The sequence below is a fragment of the Hirundo rustica genome, chromosome 17 (assembly GCF_015227805.2).
Source record: "Hirundo rustica isolate bHirRus1 chromosome 17, bHirRus1.pri.v3, whole genome shotgun sequence".
Classification (NCBI taxonomy): Eukaryota; Metazoa; Chordata; class Aves; order Passeriformes; family Hirundinidae; genus Hirundo; species Hirundo rustica.
The window spans coordinates 10,020,852-10,044,631 of NC_053466.1; the positions used below are offsets into that span (position 1 = coordinate 10,020,852).

Here is a 23,780-nt window from a genome sequence, read left to right on the forward strand (position 1 = left end):
GGGCTGCAGGTCCTTTGTGGACTCACAACCCATCGCTCCCGAAGATGGAGCATCCCAGCAGGGCTCGGGTGCTGTTTCCAGCAGGGTTTCCATCCCTGAGAGCAGGCACAGCAGAAGAGTGATGCCTCTCCAGCTGCCCCATGTCCTCCATCACCTGCCGGGGACAAAAGTGGCAGCAAAATCATCCCACGCTCCTTGCTCCACACCTGGGCCTGGGGGATTCACGTTTCCTCTCCATGAGCCCGGTAGGATGCAGCCCCAGTGCTCCTCATGAAATCCCAGCATGAGCAGAGCTGCTGTTTTCCCGTCACTCTTGGAGATTCTTTGTAAAGGAGAGATGTGAGTGAGGCAGAGCAGCTTTGGTAGTGGTGTTGATTCACGGCTCGTAATTTAATCAAGTGAGATCAAAAGTGGACGGTATTAAAAAATAAATCAGGTGAAGGGAGTGGAGTTCCTTTAATTACAGAGTGGATTTGTAACGAAGAGAGACTCAATCACAAAGGGAAGAAAAGGTGTCAAGCGGAGAGACACCTTCCCTGGGTTAATTACTGCTAACGGGGAGGGGATGGTCGGGCTGGGTGTCGGCGAGCTGGAAACCCTCCGACATTCCCAGTGATGCTGTCGTTGCCTGGTGGGTGCAGCGCTGGATCCTCGGGATGCTGGGCAGTGAAATGGGGCGGATGGGCTGAGAGCTGAGGGGGCAAACAGCTCCCAGCCGGGCCCAGCACTATCCAGAGCAATCCTGGTTTGGGGGACCACGGGCTGTGCCATCGGCAGCGCCGTCAGGAGCCGGGGCCGGGCTGGCAGCAGCCCGATATGTGCAATAATTAATTCTCCTTTGATCATCTGCTGTGTAAATCATCAGTGGCCAGGAGTTAATCATGCATATGAAATGAATCCTTCTCCTGCCTTAATGAGCGCTGAATCGTGACCAGCATCTGTTTACTCCTGACACTTTCATCTCTTTGACAGTCTGAACAATCAGTTGTTTCCAATAATCTCCTTTTTATTCTATTAAATATATATATGTGTCTGGGAGCAAGCAGCCTTTTACTTCGCACTCCTACTCCCAGCGTCGACCCCCTAATCTTTGGTTTTTCAGTCTCAGGCAAGGATTTGTTTCTGGGAGCGGTGCGAGGGCTCTGCAGGCACCCAGCTCCTCGCTGTCCCACCGAGGGTGACGCTGCTGGTGCTGGTGGCAGGACTCCTTCCTCCCCAGCTGCTTCGAGCTGCGCTTTGCACAGTTAACAGCAAACAAGGAGCCTGTTTGAGCGTTTCCGCCTCCATCTACCTGGAACGAACCGCAATTAATCCACCGGTTGCGCCGCCAACGCAGCGCTGTAATTGGATTAATTAGAGCGGAGCTGGCGGCTGCTCTGGGGAGGTTTGGCCCTGGCTGCAGCCTCCTCCAGCGGTGGGATCCGTGCGATCCGTGCCCGCCGGGCACTGCAGCAGCAGCACCGGGGGATGCCCAGGCACCGCTCACCCGGCCGCGGGCTCGGGCTCAGGGAAATGAGCTGCCCGCTAATTGGAGCTGATGAGGCGTGGCCTGGTTAACGGGGCTCCTAAGAGGCAGCAGGAGCCGAGGGGACCCCGAGGAGGAGCCGGGTGGGTGATAAGGCAGGTGGGGCATGGGGTTACCTCACCCCTGGCTGTCTGAGGGGCACTGGGTGGAGTTGCCTCTGCCCCAGGTTTTGGGGAGAGGTACGGAGGGAGATGAAAGGGGAATGTGAGTCCTGCAGCAAGGCTGAGTAGGACAATCCTGGCCATCCCGGACACTGCCACGCTGCCCTGCTGCTCCTGTGCCGAGCCTGGTGCCTGTCGGCCCGGGGGAGAGGTGGGGGACAGATCTGCAGGGAAGTGGTGCCCCTAGGGACAAGGAGCATCTCTAAAGGCTGTGGGAGGATGTCAGTCCTGCTGTCCCTGAGCTGAATTGGGTCTAACCTGGCTCAGCTGGAAACCAGTGGCCACAGGGGATTTACAGCAATTGCCTAAATCAACCGGAAAAGCCCTTGGGAGAGGCGGCAGTTCCCTGTGCCGGGGGCTGCAGGAGCACTGAGCTGGCTGCTGGTGCTTTGGAAACCCTCGGGGCAATCCTCACTGGAGCAGGGCCATCCTCAGCTAACCAGAGCAGTAAAAACCACCCCCAAAGTGCTGAGAACAGACTCTGCACCCTAAACCAACCAGGACCCAAGGCTGGGGGCTCCATCCCTGCTGAGGGGAGCCAGGACCCAGCAGCGCAGCCACCAGCCCAGCTCAGGATGCTAAGGAGGTGCTACCAGCAGGCACAACACAGCCCCTAGGTGCTCTATTCCTCCCTTTCCCCAAAAGGAAGAACAAAATCCTACCAGCTCCTTCGTTCTCTAGAAAAAAATGTGGGTTTGGTTTTTTTTGTTGTTGTTGGTTTGGTGTGGTGGGTTTTTTGTTTGGTTGGTTTTGGGTTTTTTGTTTGTTTGTTTTTTCTGAGATGAATCAGCCACCCCAGGAGGCAGCTGGGGTGAGGTGTGGGATGCAGCCTCAGCATTCACCAGGTAACTGGGGGCTGATGAGTTCTCCCAGGAAGGACATCAGGGCTGCTGCAGGGGGGAGTGCGGGTCTCTGGCCAAGCAGGAAGGATTTACTGCAGCCCTGGCCTCATCCAAGCTCCCAACAACAGCCAGCAGAGAAGAGGCCCTTTCCAAGAGCCAGGAACACCAGATACCCCCAGCAGCTCTGGAGCCTGTGGGACGTGTGGGGCCCCTGCCCCACCCTGGCTGGAAGATCCCATTGTCCTCAGGGATCTGCTGTGACCTTTGGCCAAGCTCCAGGAGCTGTCAGTTCTTGCAAACCAGCCCGAACGGTGACAGCAAGGTCAGCAAGATTTGGGGTCCCTGGACACGTCCCTTGTCACATCAGTTCCTGCGGCATATTTGGCTGTAATTTAGCCGGGTTTAATTGTGCTTAAATTAGCCGCAAATGGAACAGCACTGCAGCTGCTCTCAAAAATATATAAAATTACAGCACACTAAAACATTTTCACGTTTCATTAGTGTGTCTTAATGGGAAGTGTCTGCTCCCCCAAACTCTCTGTTTACTCTCCAGAGCAGTAAAAGTTTACACATTAGCAGTCGTGCTGCCCATTAACACTGCAAAACGCTCAGTGTGCTTGGCAGGGACAGCGCCGCTCCCCACAGGGGTGAGAAGCCTAAAATTTAGGGGAGTGGATGCTCTCCTGAGGCACCTCTGCTTGGGTGGGAGAGAGCTGAGCAAGGAGCACCCTGAATCCCGGGTGGAGCAATCCCACACGGCAGGAGAAGCACCAGAGCCCTTTCCCGGGATGGTGCTGCCTGTCCCCCCGGGTTTATCAAAGCTCCAGCTCTCTCCCAAGCAGGGTAATGCCTCCAGTCCAAATCAGGAAGCTTCTTCCGTGGAAGCAGCATTTTAGCAGAAGCCTATTTAACGCTTAGGCTGACGCCCTCGAGTGCTTTATTTTAAAGCATTTTTGTTCTTCTCTATTATCAGTAATAGTCTATAAAAGCCAAAATGCAGCACTTTGCTCCCTCCTGCTCCATCCCCCTGAGGTGTGGGCAGCCCTGCATGGCAGGGGTTGAGGAGGCTCCTCTGTCACTGTTCCCACTGCCCCAGCACGATAATCCACAGGGGGAAAATCCAGGGAAAAAAACTGAGCAGGAGGTGATTGCATGGGGTCAAACCACTTGTCCCATCAGCGTTCCCCAGGCAGATTTGGTTAAATACCTTTGGTCTTGAGCAGCATCTTCCTGGGGACTCATGTCGTGAAATGAGTTTTAAGATGTGAATCCAAAGGGAAAGGGTGGGGATTGTCCCTTGTCCTTCTCCCACCTAATCCAGACCTCAGCTTCCCCAGGGAGAAGGACTTTTGTGTAAGGGATGGCCAAGGAAGGGTGAGCTCGAGCAGTTTGGGGAATTCTGACCTTCTCCTGCCCCTGCCCCAGCTCATGGGTTCAGTGCAGGGATGTGCTGGAGGAAGGGAAGCAGGAGCTGGGCAGTCACTGGGAACTGGGGTGAGCCAGGAATGGAAACATTGGAGGAGGACACGCATCCTGAATCTGACCCCTTCCACCCTTCCAAAGCTGGAGGCAAAAGCCCAAATTTGTGCCGAGCATCCCCAAACTCCCTCCCCGAGCCAGGCCCGAGCTGCAGGCTGGGATCCGGCCGAGCTGCCACTAATTACTCCAACAGGCATCGACGCTGTCCGTGTGATTGGAGGCCACTAATTGCCAGCGGGGCGGGCAGCGAGAGGAGAGCCGGCTCCGGGGCACATCCTCGGGGCCCTGGGACCCTCTGCCTGCGGTCGGGGGCTGCCCGTGCCCCCGCAGCCCAGCCAGGAGCTTTGCTCCCGCTCTGGAAAGCCGGGCCCCGTCTCTCCTGCTGAGACACATGCGGCTGCGGGCTCTGTCCCCTCCGTCCCCCGCTGCCAGCTGTGTCTGACCTTTCGGCGGTGGCACCCGGAGAGCGGCAGCGGCTGCGCAGCTTTGCCCCGTGGTCCCCGGGGGCCGGCTCTCCTCCACGGCCGCTGCCACTCAGAGGGGAAAAATCTCATTTTCAGCTCCAGCCCTCCGTCCCCTTTTCCAGTCTGGAGCTTTTTTAGAGCCAAAGGGGAGAAAAGGACGTGGCCTGGCTTCCCTGCCTCCTTCTGCTCCTGTTCTTTCATTCCGCTCTCCCCGGCGGCTGCGAATGGCTTTGCCTGGGAACGCTCACAGGGTCTGACCCTGTGAGCCTTTTTATTTTCTTGTACTGCCTAAATATCCAGGCCAGGCTGCTTGGGTGGGTAAGCAGGGAGGGAAAAAGGCTTTTGTTGGAGCAGATGCGTGGGCAGGTGAGCTGCAGAGCTGACAGAGAAGCCGCCTGCCTCCATGGAGGCCAGCACAGAAAGCTGGGGTGGGACACACCTGGTGCTGGGGAGGGGGACACAGGGGCTTGGCAGGTCCCTGATGTCCATCTGGAGATGATGGAGAGGCATCCAGTGTCCATCTGGAGATGATGGAAAGGTATCCTGGCTGAGGGTGTCCCACGCTGCGCTGGTCCCGCTCCCATCGTGGTTTTTCACACTCAAACCCCACAGGTTTCCCTCTTCCCTGCACAGGCACAGTGGAGCCAGCACTGATGGAGGTCGTGGGGACATTCCCATCCTTTATCGACCCAAACAAGGGGAGAACAGGTCCTCCCCCCAATGTCAGCCCCAGCAGCCCCCTGACACCATGTCCAGCATCCTGAAGCTCCCGAGCTGGGCACTGATGGGTGGCCTGTGTGGACAGGGGATGCACCCCAGGGCCCACAGCCTTGGCATCCAGGGAATGCTGCAGCTCCACTTCCCACTGCCCTTATTTACTGCCTGGAGAAACTTGGGCAGGCTGATGGAGGGAGGGGACAGGGTGGTCTCTGCCACCATCCTGTGCCCAAGGGGCCAGCACAGCCTTGCAGCTGCCCCAGGGCCGTGGGCACTCCTGTGTTTCCTGTGGGGGGAGAAAGGAAGGACAAAAAATAAAAAGATACCTTTGGTGAGTGCCTTGACCTTGGATGTGCCTGGATATGGGGACAGCCAGAGCAGGACCCTTGGGTGCTGGGCTCTGCCCAGGGCTGAGGGGTTAGCCAGGAGCCTTGCAGGGGAAAAGGCCATAAAACAGGTTGCCCCTAGAAACTGGTGAATCTCCTCTTGCAACAGTTTAATTCTACAAAATGCATTCACCAGGCTAAAGATGCTCCAGCAGCAGCATCCTGCCTCCATCGGAGGGTTTTTCCCAGCTTGGCACACAGTACACATCGTCCTGTGGCTGTTGCTGCTTCTTCACCCTGCAGGCCACTGCCCACTCACTCCTTTCTTGGGAAAACCAGCTTGGATCCAGCCCCACTGAGCAGCCTCTGGACAGCTCCATGGCCAAACCAGTTCAGTGTCCATCCACATCTCCCACAGCTTCCAAAGCAGAGCATCACCCCTCCTCCTCTTTTTTTTCCTCCTCTTTTTTTTCCCCCTCCTCCTCCTCCTCCTCCTCCTCCTCTTTTTCCTCCTCCTCTTTTTCCTCCTCCTCCTCCAGCCTGGCCAGAGCAGGCAGTGTCAGGCAGGATGCCCCTCCTGCCAGGCAGGGCTGGCCAAGTCAAGGGAATAATTGGTAGGTGTTTCTGGAGTGCCACGAGCAGAGGGCACTCACAGCCTTTGTTTATTGACTCTTGATGATAATGAACACTTCCAGAGATAATTATTGACTTTCTGCCCTTGCAGCAAAGCTGTTTGGCTGGGGAATGGGTGGAGTGGTCCCATGCCAGTGGCATGTAGAGGTGGGAATGGGGTGGATTGAGCAAAACCAGGCTCTGGCTCTTTTTACTGGGTACAAGCCAAAAAAGGGAAAACAAAACAAAACAAAATCAAAAAACCAACACCCAACATTTATAGAAAAATCTTTGTGCAGGTCCAGGACAAGCCCAGCTTTCTTCTCTCTGCTAGGGGGAACAGATTAAAACTTAATCCTAGCTAAACACATTTTCTCCTTTCCCTCCCTTGGGGTACCTCCTGCACACACACAGTTTCTTCCCGCTGATCCCTGCTTCCCTTGGCCATGGGCTTGTCTTCCTCAACAGCAGCCCAATGCCCACCGTGGGTGTTCACCAGAGCAGGGACCCCTCTCTTCTCTCCATACCCTCAAAATCGAAACCTGTCTGGGAGGGGATGAGGACACGGGGCACTTTAAACCTGGAAGAGGGAAAAGCAGGAGAAGGCATGGCTGGAGTTCCTCTGTTCCTGAGCCAGGTGGGTCCCTCTCACGTTTCCATGGGGGGTTTGGATGCTGAGGGGAGGTTTTGGAGGTCAGGAGGGTTCTGGGTGTTTAGCTGTGGGGTACAGGGAGTTGTAGGGCTGCAGAGCCAGGTGTGGCAAGCAGGGCTGGGGGTCAGCAGCCTCGGGGAGGGCCCGGTCTGCAGCCCCCCATGGAGGGGGGGAAAGGCCTTTGTGTCACTCAAAAAAATACCCCCAAACAATAAAAGAAGAGCTCTTTAAGGAAGATGGGGTTTATATTTGGTGTTATTTCTATTTTGTACTATTACATTTTCTGTTACTAATAAGTTCTAATTAAGAGGAAAAAGTGCAATTATCCTTTAAATCCCAGTTTCCCTGTTCCCATCCCAGGACTCACTCGCTCTGCCACAGTTTATTGCAAACATTTGAACCTGGCAGAACCCCACGTTACTGCTGGAGCTGTAAATAACCCGGGCTGGCATTTATGGCACTCCCATGGGTGAGTAACTGAGGGCTCTGTGCTGCTGGCAAACAGTGGTCCCACAGGGCAGGCAGCACCTGCGGGGGCTCCAGGGATGCTGTGGCCACGTCCACCCCATGGGACCAACCCCACAGCCCCCATAGGGACACCAGCCCCAGGTCAGAGAAGCGCCGGCAACGCCACGGGTTAATGGACACACCAGATGCGCACAGCATCCTTTTTGCTTATGATATAGTGCTTTTTCTGGGTATCTCGTAAAGCTTTCTCAGGCTGTTTATTTATGAGACAATTTATTACTGCGCAGTTATTCTATAGCAGGGAAGTCTATTCCTGGGAGCCGCCGTTAACCGAGCCAATTGCTTAATTGGCTCACTGATGTCTCCACAAGGTACGCCAGGAGAGAGGGCTCTTGTAATGATCGCAGCCTTCCTCCTGCCCACACACCACCCGTGCTGCTAATTTAATAGTGCAAACATTTATTATTCCTTTTATTTGGGACTTGGCGTTAGGGCGATTAGACCTGGGATCGCTGGTGGAAGGGGGTGAAATGCCCTGGAGTGCCACTGGCTGCAGCTGGGGCTGGTTGGGCTCATCCTGCAAAGCCCAGGGGATGGTGATGCCTTGCAGGGTGTGTGGTTAATGAGGCACCAGCCGGGGGTTGGGGCTGACAGCGCCGGTGGGGCTCCTGCCTGATCCTCACCCCACGTTTGGGTCATTCACCAACAAACCAGATTGGGGGAGGGGGGGGGGTGAGTGTGTACTTACACCTGATCTCCATTTACCGAGTTTAATGTGCTCTGAATGGGGAACGGGTTCCTAATGAACAGCCTGTGTCCTACGGGAATGACTGGAAGGACCAGAGGAAAACCAAGCTTGGATTTGTTTGTGTGGAGGGTCCCTGTCCGTGCCCAGCTGCAGGAGAAGAGCGCTGGGCTGGACCAGCGGTGACTGTCCTGGGGCTGCTGTGTGTGCCCTCCCCAGCAGCGCTTTCACAGCGCGGCAGCTCTAGACCTCTCAAACCCTTTCTCCTGCTCCTTCTGCCCTTTCCTAGCTGTGGCTGCTCCTGGAGCATCCCCGCTCTGACATCTGCCCTCGGTATGCGCAGGGCGCCCCGGGCTAGAGCAGAGCCTCAGCTCTGCCTTTCCCAGGCATCGCCCTTGGGCGTTTTCCCGTGGGGAGCAGCCTCCCAGCGAGCATCCCTGCGCCGTGCGTGAGCGCTGTCCTTCCCTGTCGGGTTTTTAGGCATTGTCTGGCAGAGCTGACAGCGTTTCTGTAAACCCTGCTGGATCCGTGCCCGCTCTCCCCGCTGCCGCTTCCCCAGCATCCATCTCCAGCCGCCCGTGGCCCCGCGGCACAAAGCCCGGCCCGCGTGTGCCACCCGCGCTGCGGGGACAGCGCTCCTGACCCCGGCTACCGGCGGCACAGAGGGGGCAGGGGAGGAGGAGCTGGCGAACAACGCCGCCAGAACGAGCCTTCCGCTCGTGTTGTGCTCGTCGCAAAGAAGCGATTAAGTTTCCCCATGATTTTCCTTTTTCTCCGGCTCCCACCGCCTATTGTTCCTGGCTCCATTATCCCCCCGCCGCTTACATAAACGTATCATGCGGGTTTCTGAGGCACAATAGAGAGAGTCTCATTCATCCAAGGTCACCAGCTTTTACTTGCGCTTCAAAGCATGTGGTGGAAGAAGCGCTTTCTCCTAAAGACGTTTTTATTGTACTCGGCACAGAGGCTGAGGGAAATCGCAGCGCTGCGCTTGCACCGCCCCAGCTTTCTTCCCTCCCCACGCGTCCGGTCCTGGCGGGTCAAATCCTGCCCTGGAAGGTGAGGAATTGTTTTCTGTGCTGCTTGGGACCCCACTGTGGGATTCCCAGCCTGCCGCTGCACTGGAGCCAAGGAGCTGCGTGCTCCATCCCTGCCCCTTCCCAGTTAAATAGGAAGGGAGGTGGAGAGGAGGGGAAAAGAAGAGGTTGTATTTCAAATTCTCTGTCTCGCACGGGCCTGGGTTTGGACGAGTTACAGAGTGGTCTCTACGGCCTCCTGCTGCTTTCTCCCTCAGCCGTGGCTCCAGGCTCTCCCTTTCTTTACTCGTGTCCGGTTGGGACCGGGCAAACACGAGGACCACAGGCAGCCTCTGCGAGGGGACGGGGACTCGCTCTGCCCTGGAGGGTCCGTGCCCCGCACAGGGCAAAGTGCAGCGGTGCCCACGATCCGGCAGCGATCTGCAAGCGGCCCCTCGGCTCGGGAAAGAATTGATAGGGATGGCGCACAGACGGTCCTGGGGGGTTCCAGGGAGTGGAAATCCCCCAGGAGACACCTGCTAGGGGTGAGCAGCCTGCGGGGGAGCGGACACGACCCGAGCGGGGTCGCGGCTCCCCCGGAGCCTTCCCCTCCCCGGGCTCGGCTCCGCCGCTCCGGGCGCAGCTGCGGCGGGGGCGGTGCCGGGGAGGGGACGGCGGCGGGTCCGGCCCCTCCGCCCGCCCCGCCGGCACAAAACGGGAGCGGGGGCGGCCGGGCCGCACTCCCCGCAGCGGGCCGGGCTGCGGGCCGGGCCGAGCGGCGCCGGGGATGTAGCGCTCAGCACCGCGGACAGCGGCGGGGCCGGCCCGGGGCTGGCCGGGGCTCCGGGGGCCATGGCCGGCGTGCAGCAGGGCGAGAAGCAGCTCTTCGAGAAGTTCTGGAGAGGCACCTTCAAAGCCGTGGCCACGCCGCGACCCGAGAGCATCATCGTGGCCAGTATCACCGCTCGCAAGCCGCTGCCCAGGTAGGGCTGCCGGGGCAAGGGAGGGGAGGCTCTGGGAGACCCCGCGTCCTTCTCCAGCTCTGGTGCCCTTCCCACCGTAAAGAGAGCCCTGAGTGTGTCCCCCTGCCACCAGCAGTTCGTTGGAGGACCCGGGGCACCCTCCCCCTGAGGCTGGGGGATGCTGGCTGGCTCAGTCCCCTCCCTGGGCAGGTGCTGTGTTCCAGGGCAGAGCAGGTTTGGGAAACTTTAGCTCGGTGGTGTTTGGAGCCTGGCAGCTGACTGAGCCCCAAGGGGAGCAGGGTGAGGGTCTGCAAGGCTCTAGGTGGGCTACGGAGTGGGGGCAGTGGTGGGGGCATCATCTGGAAAGTGTGGCCAGCTCTGTGCAGAGCCCGGGGGTGTGTGTCCTGCTGGTTGCCTTGTTTCTGTGTCAGCCCTTCACCTGGGACCCTTGGGAAGGGGAAACCTGGGGAGGGAAACAACCTAGGGCTGGACCCTGCCTTGTCACTGAGGGGAGCCTGGTGCCCCCCAGGGACACACAGTGCACGGAGCCTGGCCACTGCCAGGGACCGGGACTGCTCTGGGGGTGGTGGCCCCACGTCCCACAGCCAAGCAGCCCTGACTTTGCTCATGCAGTACCTGTCCTGCCCTCCTGCTCCAGGAGGTCGGTGCCCCCATGTTTTGCCAGAGGCTGAGCAACAGAGAAATCTGTGAAAAGGGGCGAGGGGGCTGCAGGTACCCCGTGAACCTCTCCACCAGGCTGTCACACAGCAAAGGTCCGTGTGGCTTCCTCACAGCTATGCACACTCTAATTTAGACCAGCTTTATTTCACCGACTGTCTCAGTATTTGTTAATAATATCCCATTTGTGCTGTTTTTATAAAGAAAGGACGCCTTTGCTGGCTCTCCTCTCTCTTTGCTCTGTTTTTCCTCTGCTGGCTTCTGCCCAGCTGCTGTGGGGAACCAGCCAAAGTTCTGTGGAGGTGCTGTGTCTGTAGAGGAGAGGGGCTCAGTCTGCAGGAGGCTGAGTGTTGGAAGCTCAGCCTGTACTAGGGAGGAGAGAGATTCCTTGGAATGAGCCATTTCAGATGCTTCCCATGCCAGTGGAGGCTGTGAGCCACAGCAGCAGTGGGGATGGGGCTTCCTTCTTGCCCCTGCAGCCCAGCTGCCGAGTGTGAAATCTTCCAATCTCTCTGATTTCTGTTAAACTGGGTAGGAAAATTAGAAAGGCGTGGGTTTGGCCTCTAATTGAGAAGAGCAACTCTTGTTTCCACAGGCAGTGTTTGCAGGGCTTCAGCTTTTGTGGTGGAGAGGAACCACCGTGTTTTTCTCCATCCCTGCATCAGGTATGGTCGACACCCGAAGGGCTGAGGGCTGGCTTACTGCACACACTCCTGCCTGAAGGTGCCAGAGTGAGCTGTGCTGCTTAAATATCTTTAGGCAACAAATAAGGCAAAAAATTCGGGTTTTGGGGGAAATAGAGCCAGCCTGGGTGCCAGGAATGATGCCTGGCTCTGTCTAGCCAGCAGTTTGGATTGCGCAGACATCCTGGTGGGGCTGAGCACCGCGGCTCAGGGCGTTTGCAGATCCATTAAAAAGTTCCCAAAGGTGTGCACTTCTCCGTGCTGTTGGTAGTGACGGCTCCGGTGGGAGCGAAACAGCCCAGGAGCTCTTGGCGCTCAGCAAAACGGCCCCTCCAGCTTGGCTTGGCTGCGGTTTTCTCGTGGGCACCGGCAGCTCCAGGTGCCCAGGCCGGGCAGTGCTCCGTGGAGCTCCTTTCGTCCCCTCGCGGCGTGCGCTGCGGGCCCGGGGATGCTCCCTGCCCTGCGGTGTGGGCGCTCCCGGCTGCACAGCGCGGGGCCGGCCCGGGCTCTGCGGGGCACTCGCTGCGCTCACCCTGTCCCAGGCACGGAGGGGCTCTGCCCTCCAGGGGCTGCCACCAAAGGCTGCGGGGACAGAGACGCTGTGATTCCCAGCTCTTCTCAGCGGTGCTGCCGGCTCGGCTGGCATCCCACAGGGCTCTGCCAGGAGCCCGAGGCTGCCGTCTGGGCAGGATCACACCTCTGAGATGCCAGATCTCACACCTTCAGGGGCGGTCCCCACTGGGCTGCAGTGATGTCCCCAAGCCGGCACTAGGCTCGTAGTCCAGCAATAGCCAGAGCCAGGCTCCTGCTCCCCATCCGTGGAGAGAACAGACCCAAGGCTTGCAGCAGCTCCTCTTGTAGCGGTTTCCGTGCCTGGCTCCGCTCTGGGTTTGTTTTTCCGGAAGGTTTCTCTGCGCCACTGCTTGGATCAGCCTCTCTTCCCTGACGATACTCCCGGCTAATTTAAGAGCAGATGACTGTGGTGCCAGAGAGGAGATGGGGAGACCAGTTAGCCAAATGAAATATTAAGATGACCATCTGGATTCCTGTTTTCTCCCACACTTGACAGCTGGTCCCCTGCAAACACCCTGCCCTGGATCCGGCCCCATGCTTCCCACAGCAGTGGAGACGCTGCCATGGTTTCTAGGCCAGTGCTGCCCACCTCCCCAGCAGTTTTCCTGGCTGAGCCTGTGCCCTCGTGGAGTGTCAAGGGGCTCAGCTGTGGCATGAGGGGTCCTGTCAGGGGCTCCCCCAGTGTCCACCGCCCAAAGCCATCCCTGCAGGGTGCCTGAGAATGGCTAAGGGGTCAACCCTGCATCCTTGTGGGGCAGCAATGGGCTTCCCTGGCCAGAAAGTGATTTTTTTTCCCCCTTGCCCCATCCCTCACCGCTACCTTCCTGCTGCTTCTGCAGGTAAAGCCTCTTCCATCTAAATTCCCATCAAGCTGTCTTGGAGGTCTGGAGGGTTAAAGCTCTGCTAAACCCATGGTTCATCCTGTAACAAAAGAGTACATTAATATCTTCCCTTCCTGCTCCTGCTGGGGCTGGGGAGGGACGTGAAATCCAGCCCCCCAGACAGCTTTGTGCCCAGAGCAGAGCTCTGCCAAAGTAAATGGATTATTGACCGGTTTGCAATGTGAAAGGAAAAACCGAGGTGATGGGAAAGGGGATTTTCCAATTAACCTTTCCCCACGCGTGGCCTGGTGGGGCTTTGCTGTGCAGGGTGAGGGACTGCGTGGTGAGGGGAGGCTGGGAAAGGCTGGGGCTGACCCAGAGCTTGCCTTTGTAGGGGAGCTGCTCCAGCATACGCAAAAAAAAAAGTGTGGGATTTGAGGGGGTTTTGTGCCCAGTGTGCTGAGGAGGGATGGGGTCAGGGACAGGCACCACCTCCCCTGCCCGGAGCCCCTCTGCCAAACCGAGGTGCCCTCGGTCTCTCTCACTGAACTATGAGGATGGGGCTTTGGCTCTGGTGAGATCCAGAGCAGGATGCGCTTTCCTCCCTCTGGGCCGGGCTTTTGTCTGCGTCTCTTCCCTGGCTGTGACCTCGGTGGGGCTGGAAGCTCTGTCCCTCCTGGAAGCCTGACTTCCCCCAGCGCTGCTAAGAATTGCATCAGCACTGCTGCCGGGACCTGGGGACATCCAGGCAGGAGATGCTCCAGGGTGTCCCAGGGAACTGGAGCTGGTGGGAGTCTGGGGGCTGGCAGGATGATTCTGGGGGTGGTTTAGTTCTCTGCTGCCACACTGCCAGCAACAGTACTGTTGGCATGAGCTGCCCCGTCCCCAGAAACTCAGCCAAAATCCACTTTTGGGCACTCTGGGGCCTGTGGGTGCTGGTGTCAGCCCCGGGGGCAGCCGGTGATGCCGAGTGAGCGCCGGCAGCGCTGGGGGAAAGGAGGCTCCTGCATCCCTCCCTGCCAGATGGTCTAAGTGGGTCACATCAGGGCAGGGCTGGGGATTTGTGCTTTAACCCTTAATCCCCCGGGACGCACCGTGCACGGAGGGGGAGGGATGTGCTGCTGAAGTGGGATTAAGCCACAGTTCGCCATTGCGGGCGATCTTGGAGAGGACTCTGGGTGCCGCGGCAAACGTGCTGGGACAAGGCTGACGCCTTCTCCGCGCTGCACCGGGACAGGGCAGGAGCAGCCGTGGCACTGCAGTGTCGGAGGTCTCGGTACAGTGCAGAAAGCAGCTGCAGTTCTGTGGCCTTTGCAGTGACTTTTGGCCGTGCCAACCCCCGGCTTCCCAAGACACCCTTTGGTGGCCGCCAGTCCCCCGCGGGCTGGCAGCCCCCGGGCAGGGGCGCGGGGTGTGCTGCCGGGGAGGAAGCCCCCCTGGCAGCCCTGCGGTGCGGATGGCCCCCCATTCCCGTTAATCCTCCCCCTCGCTGGCCGGGCATCTGTTCCGCGGGGAGAGGCGGCGGCGGGGCCGGCAGCCTGGCTGCCATCTGCCGCCTCCATCCCAACGAGCCCAAGTGCTAATGAGCCCGTGGCCCCGGCCCAAGAGGGGGGAGAGGGGCTTGAAAAGAAAAGCGAGGGGGAGAAGAAAAGCCCCTTCCTCGGAGGGGCTGTCAATAGCGAGGCTTTTGTCTGCCCCTGCCCTCCGGCTCCAGCTGGACGGCGCTGGGAGCAGGGAGAGCTAATTAGGCAGCTCGGGGACTGCCGGGAGGCTGGGGGCAGCTGAGTGAGGGGAAGAGCTGGGAATGCCCGCAGGACCCGCTCCCTGCTGCTCGCAGAGCCTTCATCATCCTCACCCTCTTTCTTTCCCCCGGCCCTGCCCATCTGCCTCTCCTCTGGACTGGTGCTGGGCACCGTGACCCTGCTGGGAAATGCTGTGGTTTTGGGGACAGGTAATTTCTGACCTGTAGAAGTCCATTGAGAGCTTTGCTGAGCTCTGCTTGGGGCCCAAACCACGGCTCCAGCTCCTCCCAGGCTTGCCAGAAAGAACAAGGGCACAACCTGGCCCTGCTGCTGAGAGTGAAGGGCCACAGCAGCCGCTGAGGAAACATGGGATGAGGGTCTTCATAAATCCAGGGCTTGCTGCTGCCCCACCTCTGGTGAAAGGAGAGCCTGTGGTGTCCACGCTGTGCCAGGGGAAGCACTGTATCCAATCCCTTCAGATGAGGGATGAAGTCAGGTGGAAGGAAGCAAAAGGGAGGAGAATTCCACTGGCTGGCTGGAGGATGGTTTTGCAGAAATATTTTATTTCACCCTTGAACAAACCTGCTGCAAACACTGCCCTGGCTGCCCGGCAGCCCCACGTCTGCGGATGCTGGGGGTGCCAGGTTTGTGAGGGTAGCACTGGTGGGGTCTGGCACCTCGAGGGGCTGTGCTGACCGTGGGGTCCCCTCCCTGCCTCAGCAGCATCCCAGCACTTGCGTGAGGCTGTTCCATGGTGTGTGGAGAACCAGGCCAGGGCGAAATGTGACAGGTTAAGGTCTTGCAGGGCTGGGGTTCATCCTTGCCTGGCTCAGGTAGCAGCACCAGCTCCAGCCAGCCCCCATCCCTGCTCTTATCCCATCCCTGGAGAGGCAGGGGAGCAGGACACTTGAACCCCACGCACGTGTTCACACCCCTCCTGCAAAGTCCTGCTAATGAATATTTAGGGCTGTGAGGCCCTAAATAATAAATAGCAGTGATGACCTTGATGACAGGCATTGCTAAGGAGCTCCTGCCCAGCGCCAGGTCCTGTGGCTGCCTGTGTGTCCTTGCTGTCACCATCCTGCCTGTCCTGCCCCCATCAGCCTGTCCTGCTGCAGCTTGACTCCAGGAAGGGCCTGTGCAGATCCCACTCTCACTGCGTGGGGGTCCTCTCTCTCACCAGGGCTTGGGAGATTTCCCTGGCTTTCTCTGCTCAGCCCCATCCCTACCTTTCCCACATCTCCATGGCTGGTGGCTGGACCTTTCTATACCTCCATTTCTCGATAAGCTGGACTTATCAAATGCAACCCCCACATCACCGAAATGAAATCATTTCATGCATGACCACCCTTTCCTTTTCTCTCTCCCTCTCTCTCTCTCTCTTTTTTTTTTTTTTTTTTTTTTTTTAAATTTTCTCCCTGTGGGCACTGGAACATCTTCCTCACTGCAAAGCCTGACCCGGACATAAAATCCTACCAGAGTTTCAGCTGCAGAGGGTGCCAGGGCTTTTGGCACAGCTCCTGCTCTGGCATGAGCTCCTAGGGGCTCTTTGCTGTTCGGAGATGGGTCTGCTGTGACCCACAGTTCTTCCCTGTGACCCACACACAGCTCCCGCTCCCTTGGGTCCTCCTCTGGCCCCAAATCCCTGGCGGTGCCATCAGCTGGAAAACAGGGCTGGGTTTGATGCCTGGATTGGAGCCCTTTGGCATTCCCGGCAAAGGGCAGGGAGAAAGGCCAAATCCCGGGAGCCAGCTTGTGTTTGCAGCCTTGCTTGATGATTTCATAGGTGGCTGCGAAGACACAGAGGCTGTGCTGCCTGAAATCCGGTGGGAGTGGTGGGCACAGCACCCGGACCAGGGCTCTGGTGCGGACCCGGCACGCCCCGGGGATGAGCGGGCTGGACCATCACCGCCAGCAGCACGGCCGGGCACAGTGCCCACGCCTGTGCCACCATCTCCTGGCAAAGGCCACGCGAGCCTCTGCGGGACACCGGGTGCTGCAAAACTGGCTTCTCCATGAGCCACTCGAGCTGAAAGCGCTGACAAACACGGGGAGTTTAAAAATAGCCGTTTCTTTCGCACGCGGTGGGAACGCTTTCCCTGCCAGCGCAGCAGGGACTGCAGGAAGGGCTCGCAAAAAATAATGCAAGTGGCAAAAAACACTCCGTTAAAAACTGCACTGGTGTTTGAGGCAGGATGAAATGAGCCCCTGGGCTGGAGGCAGCGAGGCTGGGGCTCCACCAATGACCCGTTTAACTCTCCATGTTTAATTTATGTCTCGTCATTAATGGAAGAAGAAGCAGCTGCTGCCCAGCCCCAGCCAGGGGCAGCTCCTCGTTCACCCCCCGAGTGGGGACACTGTGGGCAGGGTCCTGCTGTCCATAGGGCTGCTCTGCTCTCTCTTTTTTGGAGTAGGGGGGGCTGTGACTTGCTGGTATGGGCTGTGGGGGCTTCCTGCTGCTGGTTCCAGGGCTGAGGTCAGGTGTTCCTCTCACAGCCCACAGGGTGGCTGAAATGCTCTGAGACCCACAGGCAATGATGAGGAAATGGGTTTTCACTGCCACTAACATCAAATTCCAGCAGTGCATCATCCCGCTGGAACTTGATGGCACTTTGGCAATGGGCTGGTTGTATCGAATTTATCTCTGTGCCCACGTGTGTTGGAGGGTGACTGGAAGAGAGTGGGGCAGGAGGCTGGGATTTGAGCTACATTACCGTCAGGATGAAGAATTAGCTACTGCTCACCAAGAGAAATATTTTTGCATTAAGAGAGATTTCACAGTTAAAGAGCTTCTGCTGCATTAATGTGTGGGTCAGCTGGAGCTGCTGTACAACCCCCTGCCCGCCAAAGCCATGAGAGTGTAACACCAACCTATAAGAGCATGTAAATATAACAGAACTTATTCTCCACAGCTCCATCAGCTGCAGGCAGCAGAGCAGCCCTGCTATGCCAGGGCATGGACATGGTTGTGGCCCGGAGGGTGCAGGAGGCAGTTTGGGATTTGGGCAGACCTACCCCTGAGGCTGGCGCTTTAACTCAGAAAACTGATTTCCTATAAAGCATTTCCCCTCTTCAAATCTCCCTGCTCCGATCAGAGCCTGCTCAGGGTTCTTATGATGGGGACAAGCAAGACAACTGGCTTCAGCACTTCTTTGAAGAGATGGGGTTTTTATTCTCCAGAAAACTCCAAGGCTGGCAACTTACAGAAAATAAAACCCCAAAGCAACAAAACCTGTCATGTGTCACCTGCCCTTCCCTGTGTGTGGGACAGCCTCCGTGGTTATCTCTCACCCCGTCCCTGCCTTTGTCTGCCCATCAGCCATGCCCTGGCCGGGTTAGAGGGTGACAGTGCAGGGCCAGCAGAGGGGCAGGAGGATAATGTCACGGAGTGGGAGGTGCAAGGGGTCTGGGTGGGCAGCACCAGTGGAGGGGGAACAAAGGGAGCTGTGGTGTAACCCCTGAAACAGGGAGATCTGCAGCCTGACCTGCTGGGGAGTGGTGGAACCCACGGGCTGTCAGCCTGGCTGTGCCATGTCCCCTAATCGCGGATGAGCTTGGTCTCCTGGTGACCTCCTCTAGCCCCTGGGCGCCCCTGTGTGGGGCTGAGCTCTGCAGGGCACAGGATATGTTGGCTGCATCTCCCCTGAGATCCCTGGACATCCCCAAAAGCAGGGATTCAGTTCTGTCTGGTGGCTGGAGAAGCTGTTGGTGTGGTTTTGGACGAGTCCTTGTGCTCTCCCAAACACTTCCCACATGTGGGTCAGGAGCCAGTGAAGGTGAAGGATGCTCTTCATCTCTTTTGGAGAGGTTTTGGATGTTCTGGTGAGTCCAGGCTGCCAGGGTCCCTGTCTCTATCCCCGCCCTCGCCGTGAGTGTGGAGCATCTCTGCAGCTGCAGGGGCAGAGCCAAAGGCACAGCATGTGCCAGTGGAAGGGTTAGCTCCTGCTAGGTGCTGCCTTGTGGCAGTAGTTACTCCCCTATTGCCTCAGGAGTTTGCCACAAGGGCTTTTTTCCCACCCAGAGCCTCAGTTTCCCCATGCCCCCCAGAGGGCTCAGATGTTCTGGGCACAGGAGCTGTGCCCTGGGGACGGGTGGGTTAATTTTGCAGCGGAGGCTTGCGGTCCAAAGTGCTGGCTGCCGGCTCTCTGGGCCGTGAATGCCACCCGGGGCACATCCATCCCTGATTGATGGAAACTGAAAAGCAGGATCCTGAGGACCCGTGGCTGCCCTGCCCCCTCCCCACCGCTGCTGCCACTGCAACCTTCAGGCTGCATTGCTGCCAGGTTTGTCCTGCACGGAGCAGGGGACAGTGGCTCTCACCTCACCTTCCCGTGGTGGTAAAGCAGGCAGTGGAGCCCGAGGACACAGCCTGTGCCCAGCCTGCAGAGCTGGCACTGGGACTCTGCCAGCGCCCTGCTCCCCCCGCTCGCCCTCCCCGCCACGCTGGGATTGATTTGACCTGAACTCCCTTTAATGTGCTGTGATTTCTTTCAATTAGGCTTTGAGTGAGGTCTCTGCGACGTTCAATAGAACTGGACAGTGCCTGGACTAGCACGGCCCAGAGGGAGACGCCTGCAGATGCTCCCCCATCCCCAACAACAGCATCCCCCGTGCCCTATTTTCCCCATGTCCCATGAGGATAATCCCACTGCTTAAAGGTTGTCCCTTGTCCCCTCTGCATTTCCTGGAAATTTCCTGGACATTTCCTTTGCCTTTGCATCACCACTGGACTGGTGGCTTTGCCAAAGGGCAGATTCAAGGTGCTTCCTGCTCTGTGCAACCTCAGTGCAGACAGGAACCGAACCAGCCCTGAGCACTCCTCACCTTCACATGGCCAGCAAAGCTTTTCCCTTTCTCCTTGGTGGCTGTCAGCTCCTCAGGGATGCACGCAGCCAAGTCAGGGCTTGGTGTCACATTGTTTGCGGCAAACTGATGGGCAGGGTGTTTGTTTCCAGAGATTGTGTGGAGCAGAAATCCCTGCCCTTCATCTCCAGCTGCAATTACCGAAGCCAAGTCGATGCAGTTGATGGTAATAGGATGGTAACACTGTCTGAATTTGTATTTAATGCTGATTCCAAGGGTCTATAATCTTCATCAGCACCACATGACTTTTTATAGAACAGAAAAATGTGAGAGCGGTTAATGAGCTGTAATTCTGGAGAGCTTCTGCCTTGATTGGGACTAATTATTTTCTTTATAAAAATAATTAACCATCCACACAACCTATAGAGTGAAAGGCATGTGGCATTAATTAAACCATGCAGCATTTTCACAGCACCTTTATCTCCCATTCCCCAGCACATCCCAAACAGACGGTCACACACCGTGGAAAGCCAGGCTGGGCACGAGCTGGCATCATGTGAGGGCTTGTGCTGGACACAAAGGGCAGGCCCTGAGTGAGGGGGCTGCCTCCAGATCCCAAATCCACAGCCTCTTAGCCCTGCATGTACTGTAAAACCCCTCATTTGGGCAGGAAAGGCTGCTTTGGGGGGGGGGTAAGGCGACAGTGCTCACATGGGGGCTGTATGTGAGGGGACACTGGGGGTGTCAGCAGAGCAGCCAGGGGCACACTGGCAGGGCACAGGGCTCTGTGCTGTGTGCTGTCATTTGCTGTGGGGCATCAGGATATCCCAAAATGGAGATGGTCGCTTTGGACAGGCCAAACCTCTGCTCTCCAGCACTCCAGGATCCCGGGATGAGTCCCAGGCGAATGTGCCCCAGCACCGGGGCTGTGCACGCTTAGACACACATAATACATAATTGTTAACAAAACTAATTCCTCTATTTTCCTGGAGGTATTCTGAGAACTAATGAATATATTTGCATAATCTTGATTTTGTTTATGAATAATTCTGGATTATCCAAATGTGAATAACACCAGGGCTTTGCCCCTCCAGATTGCCTTTCAGCTGAGGATAGCAAAGCATTTTACAAATATTAGTTCAGCCTCACAAATCCCAGCAAGCAATAAAATTATTATTACACCCAATTAAAGATGGATGGGATGGAAACCGAAATGATTCTCTGCAGCCCCTCCTGGCAGGGTCTGCCACAGGGACTCACCTGCCTCTTCCAAATCTTCCCGCTAGGAAGGAGCAAGCCAACAAATATCCCCCCCCTTACTTTTTTTGGGATGATTTAAAACAATGCCCAGAGTTGCAGGGTGGTGTGGAAGGGTGGGGACAAGACCTGAAGTGGACAGGAGGTTTCTTTCAGGCTCTGACTCCCACACAGCACTGAGCACCCCACAGCTCTCTGTGTGGCAGGGATGGCACAGCTGTGCCAACCTTTTCCTCCTTGGAGCACAGTGGGAGGAGAAAAGGCCCTGCCTTCCCTTCCAGAAACTCTTTTAGTCAAAACCTCCTCACCAGTCCTTCCTGGGCAGGCAGCCTGACCACTGAGGTGTTTCCCACAGGACCCGGGGTGTTACAAGGGAAGAGGATTGGAGTCGAAACAAGCACTCCCACCCATGAAGCTGCAATTTGGGAGCTTCCCAGCTCAGCTGTCGCTGCACACACAGGGAGGCAAAGGGCCCTTCTGGCCACTGAAAGCCCCTGTCAGCAAGTGAGGGTGGGAGTTTAAAGCCCTCTTTCCACATCCCTTGCTGGGCTGGGAACATTTCAGGCTCATTGCTCAGCAGCAGGAATCTGTTTGTGAATTCCTTTCCATGGGAGCTAATTTCTGCCCACACTTTCCTGCATGGGGACATCTGCTCCTCATGGGGTCACAGAACCCTCCTGGCCTCAGGTGGCCCTGGCAGTGCAGCCCTGTGCATCACAGGGGGCTGGAAGTTCAGGAGACAAGTCCCAAAGAGAAGGATGTCCAGGGAACCCCGCCTCACCAGTCCCTGCCCAGGTGATGCCCTGGTTGGGGACACCCATCTGGCTGAACGCCTGAGTTTGCCCTGGGGCAGGGGTTGAGCATTTTTTAAAGTTGGAGTCATTCCAAGCTGAGCCCTTGGAATCACTGTTCCACAGCACAGGCTACTGAGCACCATGCCTGTGTTCTGGCACGTGGGGTGGCTCAGGGGCTGGTTTATAAATGGCATCTGGGGACCTGAGTGTCCCTGTCCCCAGCACGGGTGGATGGATGTGCCAGCAGAGAAACTCAACCAGAGGCATTTCCAGGGCAGCTCTGCAGACAGGTGGCAGCTGCATGAACACACTGTGTTCTTGGAATTACCTGAGTGTTGGGACATCCAGTGTGTTCTCCCCTTTTCTTCCAAAGGAAGGAAGTTAAGGGAGAGGAGGAAAAACTTCATGTGAGTGGCAAAGAAAGTATTTCTGCTCCAAGTGGATCTTCTCCAGCCGCCTCCTCCTTGCTGCTTCCAAAGTGCCTAATTACTAATTCATTTTTAAAGTGATCTCTCAGTGCTCCCAGGAGCTCCGGGTAACTGTGTGCTTACAATTCCCTATTTGATAAAAATTTAACGAGTTGTTATTGGCAAATACACTATTTCACTGTAGTTTGCCGTGCCAAATAGCACGGGGTTTGGACAATGGGGGAACGGGCACATCTGATGGTCCCTGGAACAGAGGCTGGCGCTGTGCAGCCCCTTGGGTGTGAAGGTGCTCTCCAGCCTGACCATGTTGCAGGTAGTGCCAAAGCACTTCTTTTCTAGGACATCCACGAGTTCTTTTTTGTTGTTGTTGTTGTTGTTAAGCCCTTCCTAAAGCGTTAAGCATCATCCACTGGCACTCCTCAGCTTCTGGCTCCCCGTGCTGTGTTGGGAAGTGCCCAGCCACAACCTCTGGGCTCCCTCCCAGCCCCTTGGTTCTGACCTTTGCCTGGCTTGGTTTTGCCCTGTGCTGCTTGTGGGCAAATGTTTAATGGGAAATGTGAACTCAGATCCAGACTTTTCCTAATCACAAGCTCTGCAGGGGCTGTTTCAGGTTGCCCCCATGCCTGGCTGTCAGCTCACCCCTTCCATGGCTGCTCCAGGCTGCCTGGGGGTGATGGCAAGGAAAGGACCTGGGAGTGCTGTTTGAGGCCAGCTGGGAGGATGGTGGGGCTGTGGGGGGGTTAGCATAAACTCTCAGCCCCAGGCCTCTGGGTGACCCCAGAGCCCCCCAAAACACGGATAGCCAGATTGCTGTGCCATGGGGCAGCGTGCCCATGTCAGCACTTTCATCTGCATTTGCAGGCACCTGAAACAGCCAATGCTCCTCTCGTATTTCCTGATGGAGGAGAAACCTGGCTCCTGTACAGACACGGGAACCTGCAGGCTGTTTGTCTAAGGGAGAGGATTTGAGGACAGGAAAGGCTCAGGATTGTCCCCCTGAGAGCAAGCCTGGCCCGGCAGCATGCAGGTGCTGACGGGCAGGAAGCTCCGCAGGGACCCTCCGAGCTGGCAGCGTGGGAGGCACAAGATGCCGTAGAAACCCTTCGAGATGGGGCAGCAGTCCAGGTTTTCTTTAGAAACAATGTGACCATGTGCCATATTCCTCAGGTTCCTCACTGTTGTCGCTGGCGGGCAGTCAGCAGAGCCATCCTGGGTCACCGGCAGCGAGAGAAAGGGACACCGAGCCCTGCAAGGTGCTCAGGAAGGAAAGGGGACAGGGGATGGGGCTCCCGGTGCCCCTGGGGAGGAGCAGACGGAGCCGTGGGGAGCAGGGAGAGGCTGTGCTCACCCTCGTGCCTGACCCTGCCTAGGAAGGCGATCCATGGAGGCATCGCTTTCCCCCGTGGAGTTTTCCCTCTGCAGGGATTGTCCAGCCCGTGCTGCGCAGCAGGAGCCGCCGCCGCTGCCAGCTGGTGCCCGGGACAGAGCCCTCCCCGTGGGCTGCCACCTCACAGCATCCCCCGGAGCATCTGGCACTGATCCTGTGCCGCCACCGGGGCCTCTTCCAGCAGGGAAGCTCCTCTGTTCTGATCCAACCATGCATAGTAAATCAACTGCTGGAAAAGAAAGAGCCAAGCTGCTTTTTTGGCCCGGGATGTGCTGAGAGCAGTCGTTAAACCTTTCTGGAGTGCGAGAAGGAAAAGGAGCCGCATGCAGGCTTGTGCCAGGACACAGGGTTCCCAGGAGCAGGAGGGGGAGGAGAGTCACAACTGGCAAAAATTTTATGAAAAATGTCTAGTACAGAATTGTATTTCTCTTCTGCGTTTGAACTGCCTCGAGAAACCCACGTGCCTTTCTGCAGCTGGTGCCTCTGCTGATGCACAGAAAAAAAAATAGCAGGGAGAAGATTAAAATTGAACTGGCTTGGAGTCTGTGTAATCAAGGAAAATATCTCGGTGATTTGCTATTATAATTTTCAATAACAAACTGCAGGGCACCTGCTGCACTAATAATAATGGATTGAATGAGGTGG

The 23,780-nt window shown here is 57.1% G+C and overlaps 1 protein-coding gene across 3 annotated transcripts in view; it reads left to right on the forward strand.

Annotated features, from left to right (window-relative positions):
- Positions 1-9,846: 9,846 nt before the first annotated feature.
- SRRM4 (serine/arginine repetitive matrix 4) overlaps positions 9,847-23,780 on the forward strand; it is a 45,600-nt gene continuing 31,666 nt past the window's right edge. For all 3 annotated transcript variants that reach the window (XR_009208387.1, XM_040081053.2, XM_040081054.2), the window contains exon 1: positions 9,847-9,990. Coding sequence is in view for 2 of the 3 variants with exons in the window: in XM_040081053.2 (XP_039936987.1) it covers positions 9,860-9,990 (131 nt within the window). In the remaining variant the exon portion in view is untranslated. The remainder of the gene's footprint in view (positions 9,991-23,780) is intronic.